This window comes from Taudactylus pleione, unplaced genomic scaffold (genome assembly GCF_031769625.1).
Source record: "Taudactylus pleione unplaced genomic scaffold, aTauple2 ptg000825l, whole genome shotgun sequence".
Taxonomy (NCBI): domain Eukaryota; kingdom Metazoa; phylum Chordata; class Amphibia; order Anura; family Myobatrachidae; genus Taudactylus; species Taudactylus pleione.
In genome coordinates this window covers 977,690-994,809 of record NW_028285227.1, presented here as the reverse complement: position 1 = coordinate 994,809, position 17,120 = coordinate 977,690, and the positions used below count along the sequence as shown (strand labels likewise).

Genomic DNA, 17,120 nt, shown 5'->3' with positions numbered 1-17,120 from the left:
CCCATGGGAACGCCTACCGTCTGAGTCCGGCCCCACTGACATCACTAGTGATGTCAGTGGGAGTGACTTTGGCTCTGATAGAGCCAAAATCACTCCAGGGCTTGCGGTCACCGAGACCCTACCGCAGGGTCTCGTCGCAAGCCCGATGGTCGCGATGGTCTTGACCATAACGACCATCATCATGGACGCTCGCTATAGCTGTGGGTGGTAACCCACAGCTATGCGAGCGTCCAAGAGGCCGCTCCATTTTCATGTAGGAGGGCCCTGATTCAGAGCGAGCTCTCTGGTCAGAGCGTCCGGCTCTGAATCAGGCCCTCACTTCACACTCCCTCGAGTTTGTCTTTAGTAAATTTGTGAGATTAAAAAAAATGCCTAAACTCACACAAACTCGACCCTTAGTAAATTTACCCCACGTAGTATAATCTAGCACTGCTCGGTGTCCGCTACCTTACTATTAAATCCTGGATATTTACCACCGTCTGCTGTTCTGCCTCCTCAATCTGCCTGTGACGTCCGTATACTACGTCCCTGCTCCCCCCCAGGCAGCGGTGTTTTCCGGGGAGAATCTTATCACACATATTGGTAAATGCGGTAAGAAGTTATCCGTTTGTGCTGGCGGTCATCTTTTGACCGCCCCGAGAAGCCTCGGGAAAGCTGGGAGAGATCTGGCCGCTCGCCCCATCACATTCACTTTATTCAATGCTTCCACTAACAGCTTCAGGCGGTACTTGGGCTGAGTGTCAGGCTCCTCATAATTGCGCTCTGCGTAACGGTAACGTGGGGAACTCCCCCCAGTGCTAGATCTTGGTCCCGATTCTGAGTGGCATCGCATTTCCGACGTTCAGCGAATTTTTGGGGACCACGTCTGTATCCACTTCTGAATGAGGCCCATTACGGTATACGTTCAGAGCGTCTAGAAGCTCCAACAGTCAATGGAAAGTGAATTATTCTCTTTGTACCATTTATGTTGCATTTTGGCAAAGGATTTATTTATTTTTTTTGTATAAAATGATTGTATTTTATAATAGGAAACGATCATCGGTAATCATGGAGATAAATCCCGCGCTATACAGTCATACAACCACACCAGTAACCCTCCGCTCCAGCTAAGGGAAGGCTTATTATACAGTTATGGTTCTGTGATTGCCCCCTTGCAGGGCGCTGCGGACACTTACCGGGGGCCTCGTAAACGTCCACCTCTTTGTAGGAGACGGACATGACCGGGTGTTTCAGCTTTTCCCTGAAGTCGGTTATAGTCTGATAGACCAGGAAGACGGCGACGGCCATGAGCAGCAGGTAGACGAAGATCAGCAGGACGGAGAAGACGTTCTTCAGGCAGGTCCGGCTGAACCGCACCGAGGGGCTTCCCCTGTCCGGCTCCTGCCCTGGTGAAACGTAGCGAAAAAGGAAAATGAAACAGGGACCACCGTTGCTATGAACACATTACAAGTACACGGATGCCATCACAACGTAACATAGTAATTGGTCTGGAGAGGACGCTGTTACCAGCAGTAAGAAATCACTGTATTTAGCTTTTCACTCCTATCCGCGGCACAATCAGCTCTCTTTACACTATTAGAACGGCTGCTCAGTCTGCCTCCCCCCCAGCTTCCTTTTTATACAGCTATCACCCAGCAAATAAGAGCGGAAGTAATAAGGTAAATGAGACTTTACTAAAAGGGCACAATCTGCCACTATAACCAAAAACCTGAAACTCCCACTGCGGGTCTGTTAGACAGTAATATATACATTATACACAGCCGAAGCTCTTCCCCACGTCTTCATCACACTGTCCTAATGGTATATGATACATGTCAAACACATTTCAGCTACTGTGATATCACTAGTCCTGACCCCAGTGTACTCTGGTTAGAGAGGCGTCTCCTTTCTAACGTAACAACCTGCGGCAGACCGGTGACAGAGAGCGCAGTGGACTTATATAGTGAACTAGCTGAAGTACCCGGCATTGCTCGGGTTTAAATCTACAAGTTATTACGTTTTATTAAGTGATGTCGTCCAAATCCATCCAGTGGAAGGTCCAGAACAGGCTCCCTGGGTCAAAGTTCTGCCCGCCGCACTCCGCCCATGAAGAGAATGGACCCCAAACACTTCATTAGGCATCCCAGACCAATTGCCACCCCACTGTGATGTTTTCATCCAATCCATCCGGTGGAATGCCCAAAACAGGCTGCCTGGGTCACAGTTCTGCCCTGTGTATACCAACGGGAGGTCCGAACGGGATCTCAACCAACGAGAATGCCTTCTGGGGTCCAATGTTACCACTCCTTGATGTTTTTGTCTAAATCCAACCAGTGGAAGGTTCAGAACAGGCTCCTTGGGTGAAAGCTCTGTCTAGCGAACACTAACGGGGGTTCTGACAGGGACCCTAACCCCGCTAACACCTGGCCAGGATCCAACTGGACCACCTCGTGTTGGTTTCATCCCAATCGGTGCAGGGGTGTCCATGCAAGTGACCCGCTGCACGGCACCCAGTGTAGGAACCATTGGATGAGACTATTGAGCGTGATCAGCTAGAACTGCTGTCACATGGAAGGATGGGGGCCCTATATACAGCTTACCTCCGTGTGCTACAAGTCGCGTTAACCATAGCGTGTGAGCCATGTGCGACTCGGTAGCGCAGAGCATCTTTTTGTGCAACTTTTTACCTTCAAATGCTTCTTATTCGCAGAGTGATGCCTATTGGACACACGAGAAGCTCGTGCTGATTACACGGATACGCGGCATGCCTATGTTCTGTGTGCGGCTGGATCTGCATGCGAGATGCTACGTTACAGTGTCACAACCGCTGTGAAAGGGGTTGCAATTAACAATGACCAAGGTGGCGCTACCCGGGATTTAGAGTCCAAAATGATAGTGAGCAGCTGTATGTAAAAGAGGATAGTCAGTCCTCACAGTAATCTGGTGCAAAGGAATAGCAAAAACAGCGCTCAATAGTAACAGTCATAAGCATGAATCACATATAAAGTAGACATTCTCATCTCAGGCATAAGATCACAGGGTACTAATGTACTTTACAGACTCACTGCAGAGAGAACCCAATGATTGTTTTAAATGGTACTTGGGTACTTTACGTACACAAGTACCGAAATTTGTCCCCACCTAAAGAAGAAAGTTATCCGCTCACCACGCTTCGGGCTCGGTGGCACGCTACACTTGCCACAAGGTTATATTCTCCCTCTATGCCCACTTGGACGGTAGGGAATAACGCTGGACACTGGGAATGACGCCCGTCGCTGGCCGGGTCACGCGCACGCGCACGCCGGAGCCAGCTCCGGTGTACACAGTGAGGGACCATCGACCCGCTCTGAATCAGGCCCTGAGTACATATATTATTTGGATTGAGTGATCTTTCACTTTTAGCAATATGGTGCTATATATGCTATATTTCATTTTTATATACATATGTATGATCTTATGCCTATGAATTTATAAGATTAAAATGTGTAATTTATATGTGATTCATGCTTATGACTGTTACTATAGAGCGGTTTTTTCTATTCCTTTACAGTCACAGACACTGTAACGTAGCATTCCGCATGTAACGTAGCATTCCACATGTAACGTAGCATTCCGCATGTAACGTAGCATCCCGCATGTAACGTAGCATCCCGCATGTAACGTAGCATTCCGCATGTAACGTAGCATTCCGCATGTAACGTAGCATTCCGCATGTAACGTAGCATCCCGCATGTAATGTAGCATTCCGCATGTAACGTAGCATTCCGCATGTAACGTAGCATTCCGCATGTAACGTAGCATTCCGCATGTAAATACACCAGAGGTCGCACACAGAATATAGGAAGCATATCATTTTCATCATCAGAAGCTGCTTGTGCGTTCTATGCGAGTTAGACGCATTTGAAGGTAAAAAGTTGCACGGAAAGACGCTTGGCGCTAGAGTCACACGGCGCTCACGTGTTATGTTGAAGGAGACTTGTAGCACACAGAGGTAAGACGTATGTGGACACATCTGTAGCAAATTTGGCCCTTAGTCTTTACCACCTGACGCCGTTGTGGAGATGGCGTCCTCCTGCTCTTCCTGGTCGTCTTCCATATCCTCCAGCATTTTATCGTCCATAGGAGGCGACTCGATCTCTTCATTTAACTGCAGGAGAAAATAAATAAATCTAGAATTATTTAAATGAACTCCATTTAGTACTGACGGCCTATATATGGACCTGAAGGTGGATCTCCATCATAACACAGCGCCGTACCTGTACAGCTAGAGGCCGCGCTGTGACCCAGCGCACAGTCATGCGTAATACAATGTACAACACGGGAGAACTTATAAAGTGCTGGTAAACATTATATGAGGAATCCCTCCTGTCACTGCACCCAAACTGCTGCCTGCTCACACATCATTATTACCATTATTATTACTACCATTATTATTACTATTATTATTACTACCATATTACTATTATTATTATTACTACTAACATTATTATTACCATTATTACTACTATTATTACTACCATTATTACCATTATTATTACTAATATTATTATTACCATTATTATTACTACTACCACCATTATTACCATTATTATTATTATTACTAACATTATTATTACGATTATTACCATTATTATTACGACCATTATTATTATTACTAATATTACTATTATTATTACCATTATTACTACCATTATTATTACTAATATTATTATTACCATTATTACTATTATTACATTATTTATTATTATCATTACTATTATTATCATTACTATTATTACCATTATTATTACTATTATTACCATTATTATTTATTATTATCATTACTATTATTATTATTACTACTACCATTATTACTATTATTATTATTACTACCATTATTATTATTACTACTACCATTATTACCATTATTATTACTATTACCATTATTACTATTATTACCATTATTACTACTACCATTATTACTATTATTATTATTACTACTACCATTATTACTATTATTATTATTACTACCATTATTATTATTACTACTACCATTATTACCATTATTATTACTATTACCATTATTACTATTATTACCATTATTACTACTACCATTCTTACTACTACCATTATTATTACTATTATTATTACTACCATTCTTACTACTACCATTATTATTATTACTATTATTATTACTACCATTATTACTACTATTATTAACAACATATAATCATATAGCATCACAATATTCCGCTGCGCTTTGCAAACACAATGTGGGGGACGGGTACAAAAAGATTTTAACTATAAAAAATAAAATTAATCTCTAAATTATGAGATGTTTCCTATGGGAACGTAACTGATGGGGTTTTACTATATAATCCTGGAGGATGAGGCTTAGAGGACAGGGGAAGCACTCAGGCTATTGCACGCTATAGTTCGATCCCAACTTTACATTGCAAGTCCCAAAATAACCCCTGGTTCTTGCAATCATTACTTCCAAGGGCTTACAATCTAATCAGCAGCAGAGGAAAAGAAAAGTCATCTATGTGCTATTTACACTGTATATTATACATCAATAGCTGAAATGTGTATAATATTGCTCTACTTCTGGGCTGCACTGACACTGACAGTCTAATAACAGCACACAGCATCCCCTATAGCCCCCGCCTGCAGTGTACATGGTACAGTGACAGTATAATAACAGCACACAGCATCCCCTATAGCCCCTGCCTGCAGTGTACATGGTACAGTGACATTCTAATAACAGCACACAGCATCCCCTATAGCCCCTGCCTGCAGTGTACATGGTACAGTGACATTCTAATAACGGCACACAGCATCCCCTATAGCCCCTGCCTGCAGTATACATGGTACAGTGACATTCTAATAACAGCACACAGCATCCCCTATAGTCCCTGCCTGCAGTATACATGGTACAGTGACATTCTAATAACAGCACACAGCATCCCCTATAGCCCCTGCCTGCAGTGTACATGGTACAGTGACAGTCTAATAACAGCACAGAGCATCCCCTATAGCCCCTGCCTGCAGTGTACATGGTACAGTGACATTCTAATAACAGAACACAGCATCCCCTATAGCCCCTGCCTGCAGTGTACATGGTACAGTGACATTCTAATAACAGCACACAGCATCCCCTATAGCCCCTGCCTGCAGTGTACATGGTACAGTGACAGTATAATAACAGCACACAGCATCCCCTATAGCCCCTGCCTGCAGTGTACATGGTACAGTGACATTCTAATAACAGCACACAGCATCCCCTATAGCCCCTGCCTGCAGTGTACATGGTACAGTGACATTCTAATAACGGCACACAGCATCCCCTATAGCCCCTGCCTGCAGTATACATGGTACAGTGACATTCTAATAACAGCACACAGCATCCCCTATAGTCCCTGCCTGCAGTATACATGGTACAGTGACATTCTAATAACAGCACACAGCATCCCCTATAGCCCCTGCCTGCAGTGTACATGGTACAGTGACAGTCTAATAACAGCACAGAGCATCCCCTATAGCCCCTGCCTGCAGTGTACATGGTACAGTGACATTCTAATAACAGCACACAGCATCCCCTATAGCCCCCGCCTGCAGTATACATGGTACAGTGAGTCTAATAACAGCACAGAGCATCCCCTATAGCCCCTGCCTGCAGTGTACATGGTACAGTGACAGTCTAATAACAGCACAGAGCATCCCCTATAGCCCCTGCCTGCAGTGTACATGGTACAGTGACATTCTAATAACAGCACACAGCATCCCCTATAGCCCCTGCCTGCAGTGTACATGGTACAGTGACAGTATAATAACAGCACACAGCATCCCCTATAGCCCCCGCCTGCAGTGTACATGGTACAGTGACATTCTAATAACGGCACACAGCATCCCCTATAGCCCCCGCCTGCAGTATACATGGTACAGTGACAGAATAATAACAGCACACAGCATCCCCTATAGCCCCTGCCTGCAGTGTACATGGAACAGTGACATTCTAATAACAGCACACAGCATCCCCTATAGCCCCTGCCTGCAGTGTACATGGTACAGTGACATTCTAATAACAGCACACAGCATCCCCTATAGCCCCCGCCTGCAGTGTACATGGTACAGTGACAGTATAATAACAGCACACAGCATCCCCTATAGCCCCTGCCTGCAGTGTACATGGTACAGTGACAGTATAATAACAGCACACAGCATCCCCTATAGCCCCTGCCTGCAGTGTACATGGTACAGTGACATTCTAATAACAGCATACAGCATCCCCTATAGCCCCCGCCTGCAGTGTACATGGTACAGTGACATTCTAATAACAGCACACAGCATCCCCTATAGCCCCTGCCTGCAGTGTACATGGTACAGTGACAGTATAATAACAGCACACAGCATCCCCTATAGCCCCTGCCTGCAGTGTACATGGTACAGTGACATTCTAATAACAGCACACAGCATCCCCTATAGCCCCTGCCTGCAGTGTACATGGTACAGTGACATTCTAATAACGGCACACAGCATCCCCTATAGCCCCTGCCTGCAGTATACATGGTACAGTGACATTCTAATAACAGCACACAGCATCCCCTATAGTCCCTGCCTGCAGTATACATGGTACAGTGACATTCTAATAACAGCACACAGCATCCCCTATAGCCCCTGCCTGCAGTGTACATGGTACAGTGACAGTCTAATAACAGCACAGAGCATCCCCTATAGCCCCTGCCTGCAGTGTACATGGTACAGTGACATTCTAATAACAGCACACAGCATCCCCTATAGCCCCCGCCTGCAGTATACATGGTACAGTGAGTCTAATAACAGCACAGAGCATCCCCTATAGCCCCTGCCTGCAGTGTACATGGTACAGTGACAGTCTAATAACAGCACAGAGCATCCCCTATAGTCCCTGCCTGCAGTGTACATGGTACAGTGACATTCTAATAACAGCACACAGCATCCCCTATAGCCCCTGCCTGCAGTGTACATGGTACAGTGACAGTATAATAACAGCACACAGCATCCCCTATAGCCCCCGCCTGCAGTGTACATGGTACAGTGACATTCTAATAACGGCACACAGCATCCCCTATAGCCCCCGCCTGCAGTATACATGGTACAGTGACAGTATAATAACAGCACACAGCATCCCCTATAGCCCCCGCCTGCAGTGTACATGGAACAGTGACATTCTAATAACAGCACACAGCATCCCCTATAGCCCCTGCCTGCAGTGTACATGGTACAGTGACATTCTAATAACAGCACACAGCATCCCCTATAGCCCCCGCCTGCAGTGTACATGGTACAGTGACAGTATAATAACAGCACACAGCATCCCCTATAGCCCCTGCCTGCAGTGTACATGGTACAGTGACAGTATAATAACAGCACACAGCATCCCCTATAGCCCCTGCCTGCAGTGTACATGGTACAGTGACAGTATAATAACAGCACACAGCATCCCCTATAGCCCCTGCCTGCAGTGTACATGGTACAGTGACATTCTAATAACAGCACACAGCATCCCCTATAGCCCCCGCCTGCAGTGTACATGGTACAGTGACATTCTAATAACAGCACACAGCATCCCCTATAGCCCCTGCCTGCAGTGTACATGGTACAGTGACATTCTAATAACGGCACACAGCATCCCCTATAGCCCCTGCCTGCAGTGTACATGGTAAAGTGACAGTATAATAACAGCACACAGCATCCCCTATAGCCCCTGCCTGCAGTGTACATGGTACAGTGACAGTATAATAACAGCACACAGCATCCCCTATAGCCCCCGCCTGCAGTATACATGGTACAGTGACATTCTAATAACAGCACACAGCATCCCCTATAGCCCCTGCCTGCAGTATACATGGTACAGTGACAGTATAATAACAGCACACAGCATCCCCTATAGCCCCCGCCTGCAGTATACATGGTACAGTGACAGTCTAATAACAGCACACAGCATCCCCTATAGCCCCTGCCTGCAGTATACATGGTACAGTGACATTCTAATAACAGCACACAGCATCCCCTATAGCCCCCGCCTGCAGTGTACATGGTACAGTGACAGTCTAATAACAGCACACAGCATCCCCTATAGCCCCTGCCTGCAGTGTACATGGTACAGTGACAGTCTAATAACAGCACACAGCATCCCCTATAGCCCCTGCCTGCAGTGTACATGGTACAGTGACAGTCTAATAACAGCACACAGCATCCCCTATAGTCCCTGCCTGCAGTGTACATGGTACAGTGACAGTATAATAACAGCACACAGCATCCCCTATAGCCCCCGCCTGCAGTATACATGGTACAGTGACATTCTAATAACAGCACACAGCATCCCCTATAGCCCCTGCCTGCAGTGTACATGGTACAGTGACAGTATAATAACAGCACACAGCATCCCCTATAGCCCCTGCCTGCAGTATACATGGTACAGTGACAGTCTAATAACAGCACACAGCATCCCCTATAGCCCCCGCCTGCAGTATACATGGTACAGTGACAGTCTAATAACAGCACACAGCATCCCCTATAGCCCCCGCCTGCAGTATACATGGTACAGTGACATTCAAATAACAGCACACAGCATCCCCTATAGCCCCTGCCTGCAGTATACATGGTACAGTGACATTCTAATAACAGCACACAGCATCCCCTATAGCCCCCGCCTGCAGTGTACATGGTACAGTGACAGTATAATAACAGCACACAGCATCCCCTATAGCCCCTGCCTGCAGTGTACATGGTACAGTGACAGTCTAATAACAGCACACAGCATCCCCTATAGCCCCTGCCTGCAGTGTATATGGTACAGTGACAGTATAATAACAGCACACAGCATCCCCTATAGCCCCCGCCTGCAGTGTACATGGTACAGTGACAGTATAATAACAGCACACAGCATCCCCTATAGCCCCCGCCTGCAGTGTACATGGTACAGTGACATTCTAATAACAGCACACAGCATCCCCTATAGCCCCCGCCTGCAGTGTACATGGTACAGTGACATTCTAATAACAGCACACAGCATCCCCTATAGCCCCCGCCTGCAGTGTACATGGTACAGTGACATTCTAATAACAGCACACAGCATCCCCTATAGCCCCCGCCTGCAGTGTACATGGTACAGTGACAGTATAATAACAGCACACAGCATCCCCTATAGCCCCCGCCTGCAGTATACATGGTACAGTGACATTCTAATAACAGCACACAGCATCCCCTATAGCCCCCGCCTGCAGTATACATGGTACAGTGACAGTATAATAACAGCACACAGCATCCCCTATAGCCCCCGCCTGCAGTATACATGGTACAGTGACAGTCTAATAACAGCACACAGCATCCCCTATAGCCCCTGCCTGCAGTGTACATGGTACAGTGACAGTCTAATAACAGCACACGGCATCCCCTATAGCCCCTGCCTGCAGTGTACATGGTACAGTGACATTCTAATAACAGCACACAGCATCCCCTATAGCCCCTGCCTGCAGTGTACATGGTACAGTGACAGTATAATAACAGCACACAGCATCCCCTATAGCCCCTGCCTGCAGTGTACATGGTACAGTGACATTCTAATAACAGCACACAGCATCCCCTATAGCCCCCGCCTGCAGTGTACATGGTACAGTGACAGTCTAATAACAGCACACAGCATCCCCTATAGCCCCCGCCTGCAGTGTACATGGTACAGTGACAGTATAATAACAGCACACAGCATCCCCTATAGCCCCCGCCTGCAGTGTACATGGTACAGTGACAGTATAATAACAGCACACAGCATCCCCTATAGCCCCTGCCTGCAGTGTACATGGTACAGTGACAGTATAATAACAGCACACAGCATCCCCTATAGCCCCTGCCTGCAGTGTACATGGTACAGTGACAGTATAATAACAGCACACAGCATCCCCTATAGCCCCTGCCTGCAGTGTACATGGTACAGTGACAGTCTAATAACGGCACACAGCATCCCCTATAGCCCCCGCCTGCAGTGTACATGGTACAGTGACAGTCTAATAACGGCACACAGCATCCCCTATAGCCCCCGCCTGCAGTGTACATGGTACAGTGACAGTCTAATAACAGCACACAGCATCCCCTATAGCCCCCGCCTGCAGTGTACATGGTACAGTGACAGTCTAATAACAGCACACAGCATCCCCTATAGCCCCTGCCTGCAGTGTACATGGTACAGTGACAGTATAATAACAGCACACAGCATCCCCTATAGCCCCTGCCTGCAGTGTACATGGTACAGTGACATTCTAATAACAGCACACAGCATCCCCTATAGCCCCTGCCTGCAGTGTACATGGTACAGTGACATTCTAATAACAGCACACAGCATCCCCTATAGCCCCTGCCTGCAGTGTACATGGTACAGTGACATTCTAATAACAGTACACAGCATCCCCTATAGCCCCTGCCTGCAGTGTACATGGTACAGTGACAGTATAATAACAGCACACAGCATCCCCTATAGCCCCCGCCTGCAGTGTACATGGTACAGTGACAGTCTAATAACAGCACACAGCATCCCCTATAGCCCCCGCCTGCAGTGTACATGGTACAGTGACAGTATAATAACAGCACACAGCATCCCCTATAGCCCCTGCCTGCAGTATACATGGTACAGTGACAGTATAATAACAGCACACAGCATCCCCTATAGCCCCCGCCTGCAGTGTACATGGTACAGTGACATTCTAATAACGGCACACAGCATCCCCTATAGCCCCTGCCTGCAGTATACATGGTACAGTGACAGTATAATAACAGCACACAGCATCCCCTATAGCCCCCGCCTGCAGTGTACATGGTACAGTGACATTCTAATAACAGCACACAGCATCCCCTATAGCCCCCGCCTGCAGTGTACATGGTACAGTGACAGTATAATAACAGCACACAGCATCCCCTATAGCCCCCGCCTGCAGTGTACATGGTACAGTGACATTCTAATAACAGCACACAGCATCCCCTATAGCCCCTGCCTGCAGTGTACATGGTACAGTGACATTCTAATAACAGCACACAGCATCCCCTATAGCCCCTGCCTGCAGTGTACATGGTATAGTGACAGTCTAATAACAGCACACAGCATCCCCTATAGCCCCTGCCTGCAGTGTACATGGTACAGTGACATTCTAATAACAGCACACAGCATCCCCTATAGCCCCTGCCTGCAGTGTACATGGTACAGTGACAGTATAATAACAGCACACAGCATCCCCTATAGCCCCTGCCTGCAGTGTACATGGTACAGTGACAGTCTAATAACAGCACACAGCATCCCCTATAGCCCCCGCCTGCAGTGTACATGGTACAGTGACAGTCTAATAACAGCACACAGCATCCCCTATAGCCCCCGCCTGCAGTGTACATGGTACAGTGACATTCTAATAACAGCACACAGCATCCCCTATAGCCCCCGCCTGCAGTGTACATGGTACAGTGACATTCTAATAACAGCACACAGCATCCCCTATAGCCCCTGCCTGCAGTGTACATGGTACAGTGACATTCTAATAACAGCACACAGCATCCCCTATAGCCCCTGCCTGCAGTGTACATGGTACAGTGACAGTATAATAACAGCACACAGCATCCCCTATAGCCCCCGCCTGCAGTATACATGGTACAGTGACATTCTAATAACAGCACACAGCATCCCCTATAGCCCCCGCCTGCAGTATACATGGTACAGTGACAGTATAATAACAGCACACAGCATCCCCTATAGCCCCCGCCTGCAGTATACATGGTACAGTGACAGTCTAATAACAGCACACAGCATCCCCTATAGCCCCTGCCTGCAGTGTACATGGTACAGTGACAGTCTAATAACAGCACACGGCATCCCCTATAGCCCCTGCCTGCAGTGTACATGGTACAGTGACATTCTAATAACAGCACACAGCATCCCCTATAGCCCCTGCCTGCAGTGTACATGGTACAGTGACATTCTAATAACAGCACACAGCATCCCCTATAGCCCCTGCCTGCAGTGTACATGGTACAGTGACATTCTAATAACAGCACACAGCATCCCCTATAGCCCCTGCCTGCAGTGTACATGGTACAGTGACATTCTAATAACAGCACACAGCATCCCCTATAGCCCCTGCCTGCAGTATACATGGTACAGTGACAGTATAATAACAGCACACAGCATCCCCTATAGCCCCCGCCTGCAGTGTACATGGTACAGTGACAGTCTAATAACAGCACACAGCATCCCCTATAGCCCCTGCCTGCAGTATACATGGTACAGTGACAGTATAATAACAGCACACAGCATCCCCTATAGCCCCCGCCTGCAGTATACATGGTACAGTGACATTCAAATAACAGCACACAGCATCCCCTATAGCCCCCGCCTGCAGTGTACATGGTACAGTGACATTCTAATAACAGCACACAGCATCCCTTATAGCCCCCGCCTGCAGTGTACATGGTACAGTGACATTCTAATAACAGCACACAGCATCCCCTATAGCCCCCGCCTGCAGTGTACATGGTACAGTGACAGTCTAATAACAGCACACAGCATCCCCTATAGCCCCCGCCTGCAGTGTACATGGTACAGTGACAGTATAATAACAGCACACAGCATCCCCTATAGCCCCCGCCTGCAGTGTACATGGTACAGTGACAGTATAATAACAGCACACAGTATCCCATATAGCCCATGCCTGCAGTGTAGATGGTACAGTGACAGTATAATAACAGCACACAGCATCCCCTATAGCCCCTGCCTGCAGTGTACATGGTACAGTGACAGTATAATAACAGCACACAGCATCCCCTATAGCCCCTGCCTGCAGTGTACATGGTACAGTGACAGTCTAATAACAGCACACAGCATCCCCTATAGCCCCCGCCTGCAGTGTACATGGTACAGTGACATTCTAATAACGGCACACAGCATCCCCTATAGCCCCCGCCTGCAGTGTACATGGTACAGTGACAGTCTAATAACAGCACACAGCATCCCCTATAGCCCCCACCTGCAGTGTACATGGTACAGTGACAGTCTAATAACAGCACACAGCATCCCCTATAGCCCCTGCCTGCAGTGTACATGGTACAGTGACAGTCTAATAACAGCACACAGCATCCCCTATAGCCCCTGCCTGCAGTGTACATGGTACAGTGACATTCTAATAACAGCACACAGCATCCCCTATAGCCCCTGCCTGCAGTGTACATGGTACAGTGACATTCTAATAACAGCACACAGCATCCCCTATAGCCCCTGCCTGCAGTGTACATGGTACAGTGACATTCTAATAACAGCACACAGCATCCCCTATAGCCCCCGCCTGCAGTGTACATGGTACAGTGACATTCTAATAACAGCACACAGCATCCCCTATAGCCCCTGCCTGCAGTGTACATGGTACAGTGACATTCTAATAACAGCACACAGCATCCCCTATAGTCCCTGCCTGCAGTATACATGGTACAGTGACAGTCTAATAACAGCACACAGCATCCCCTATAGCCCCCGCCTGCAGTGTACATGGTACAGTGACAGTCTAATAACAGCACACAGCATCCCCTATAGCCCCCGCCTGCAGTGTACATGGTACAGTGACAGTCTAATAACAGCACACAGCATCCCCTATAGCCCCCGCCTGCAGTGTACATGGTACAGTGACAGTCTAATAACAGCACACAGCATCCCCTATAGCCCCCGCCTGCAGTGTACATGGTACAGTGACAGTCTAATAACAGCACACAGCATCCCCTATAGCCCCCGCCTGCAGTGTACATGGTACAGTGACAGTCTAATAACAGCACACAGCATCCCCTATAGCCCCCGCCTGCAGTGTACATGGTACAGTGACAGTCTAATAACAGCACACAGCATCCCCTATAGCCCCCGCCTGCAGTGTACATGGTACAGTGACAGTCTAATAACAGCACACAGCATCCCCTATAGCCCCCGCCTGCAGTGTACATGGTACAGTGACAGTATAATAACAGCACACAGCATCCCCTATAGCCCCTGCCTGCAGTGTACATGGTACAGTGACAGTCTAATAACAGCACACAGCATCCCCTATAGCCCCCGCCTGCAGTGTACATGGTACAGTGACAGTCTAATAACAGCACACAGCATCCCCTATAGCCCCCGCCTGCAGTGTACATGGTACAGTGACAGTCTAATAACAGCACACAGCATCCCCTATAGCCCCCGCCTGCAGTGTACATGGTACAGTGACATTCTAATAACAGCACACAGCATCCCCTATAGCCCCCGCCTGCAGTGTACATGGTACAGTGACATTCTAATAACAGCACACAGCATCCCCTATAGCCCCCGCCTGCAGTGTACATGGTACAGTGACAGTCTAATAACAGCACACAGCATCCCCTATAGCCCCCGCCTGCAGTGTACATGGTACAGTGACAGTCTAATAACAGCACACAGCATCCCCTATAGCCCCTGCCTGCAGTGTACATGGTATAGTGACAGTCTAATAACAGCACACAGCATCCCCTATAGCCCCCGCCTGCAGTGTACATGGTACAGTGACAGTATAATAACAGCACACAGCATCCACTATAGCCCCCGCCTGCAGTGTACATGGTACAGTGACATTCTAATAACAGCACACAGCATCCCCTATAGCCCCTGCCTGCAGTGTACATGGTACAGTGACAGTCTAATAACAGCACACAGCATCCCCTATAGCCCCCGCCTGCAGTGTACATGGTACAGTGACAGTCTAATAACAGCACACAGCATCCCCTATAGCCCCCGCCTGCAGTGTACATGGTACAGTGACAGTCTAATAACAGCACACAGCATCCCCTATAGCCCCCGCCTGCAGTGTACATGGTACAGTGACAGTCTAATAACAGCACACAGCATCCCCTATAGCCCCCGCCTGCAGTGTACATGGTACAGTGACAGTCTAATAACAGCACACAGCATCCCCTATAGCCCCCGCCTGCAGTGTACATGGTACAGTGACAGTCTAATAACAGCACACAGCATCCCCTATAGCCCCCGCCTGCAGTATACATGGTACAGTGACATTCTAATAACAGCACACAGCATCCCCTATAGCCCCCGCCTGCAGTGTACATGGTACAGTGACAGTATAATAACAGCACACAGCATCCCCTATAGCCCCCGCCTGCAGTGTACATGGTACAGTGACAGTCTAATAACAGCACACAGCATCCCCTATAGCCCCCGCCTGCAGTATACATGGTACAGTGACAGTCTAATAACAGCACACAGCATCCCCTATAGCCCCTGCCTGCAGTGTACATGGTACAGTGACAGTCTAATAACAGCACACAGCATCCCCTATAGCCCCCGCCTGCAGTATACATGGTACAGTGACAGTCTAATAACAGCACACAGCATCCCCTATAGTCCCTGCCTGCAGTATACATGGTACAGTGACATTCTAATAACAGCACACAGCATCCCCTATAGCCCCTGCCTGCAGTGTACATGGTACAGTGACAGTCTAATAACAGCACAGAGCATCCCCTATAGCCCCCGCCTGCAGTATACATGGTACAGTGACAGTCTAATAACAGCACACAGCATCCCCTATAGTCCCTGCCTGCAGTATACATGGTACAGTGACATTCTAATAACAGCACACAGCATCCCCTATAGCCCCTGCCTGCAGTGTACATGGTACAGTGACAGTCTAATAACAGCACAGAGCATCCCCTATAGCCCCTGCCTGCAGTGTACATGGTACAGTGACAGTCTAATAACAGCACACAGCATCCCCTATAGCCCCCGCCTGCAGTGTACATGGTACAGTGCTGGTACTTTTGGGTAAGTCAGGGGACAATACTTTGGTCTCTTCCTTTGCCCTCAGCAGCAGAGCATGGACCAGGGACCTGTTGCAGGGTGATCATGTATGTAACATGCATGTAGTAGTTACCTCCTGGTAAGACCTGGAGATCTCCTTCCTGATCATGGCACTGGGCAGGGGGTGCAGCAGGGTGAGGGGGTCACACAGGGCACAGCAGCAGCAGCTCCTCTCCCCCCTGACCCGGGTCCCGTGCTCATCTCTCTCTGCAGCTGCTGCACCCAGACAGAGGGATCATGTGACAGGGCCTGGGCCTGCCGAGGGGGCTGCCGGGAG

At 48.0% G+C, this 17,120-nt stretch overlaps 1 protein-coding gene across 3 annotated transcripts in view; it reads right to left on the bottom strand.

Annotated features, from left to right (window-relative positions):
* The window catches only part of PACC1 (proton activated chloride channel 1), a 51,931-nt gene extending 34,874 nt beyond the window's left edge, over nt 1-17,057 (bottom strand). Inside the window, exons 1-3 of one of the 3 annotated variants that reach the window (XM_088458318.1) lie at nt 16,917-17,057; nt 4,021-4,126; nt 1,176-1,385 (exon numbers count right to left, since the gene is read on the bottom strand). In XM_088458318.1, coding sequence (XP_088314444.1) covers nt 1,176-1,385; nt 4,021-4,126; nt 16,917-16,952 — 352 coding nt within the window. In that variant the 5' untranslated portion in view covers nt 16,953-17,057. The remainder of the gene's footprint in view (nt 1-1,175; nt 1,386-4,020; nt 4,127-16,916) is intronic. The other 2 variants (XM_088458319.1, XM_088458320.1) reach the window with 2 other exon arrangements.
* Between the last annotated feature and the right edge of the window lie 63 nt (nt 17,058-17,120).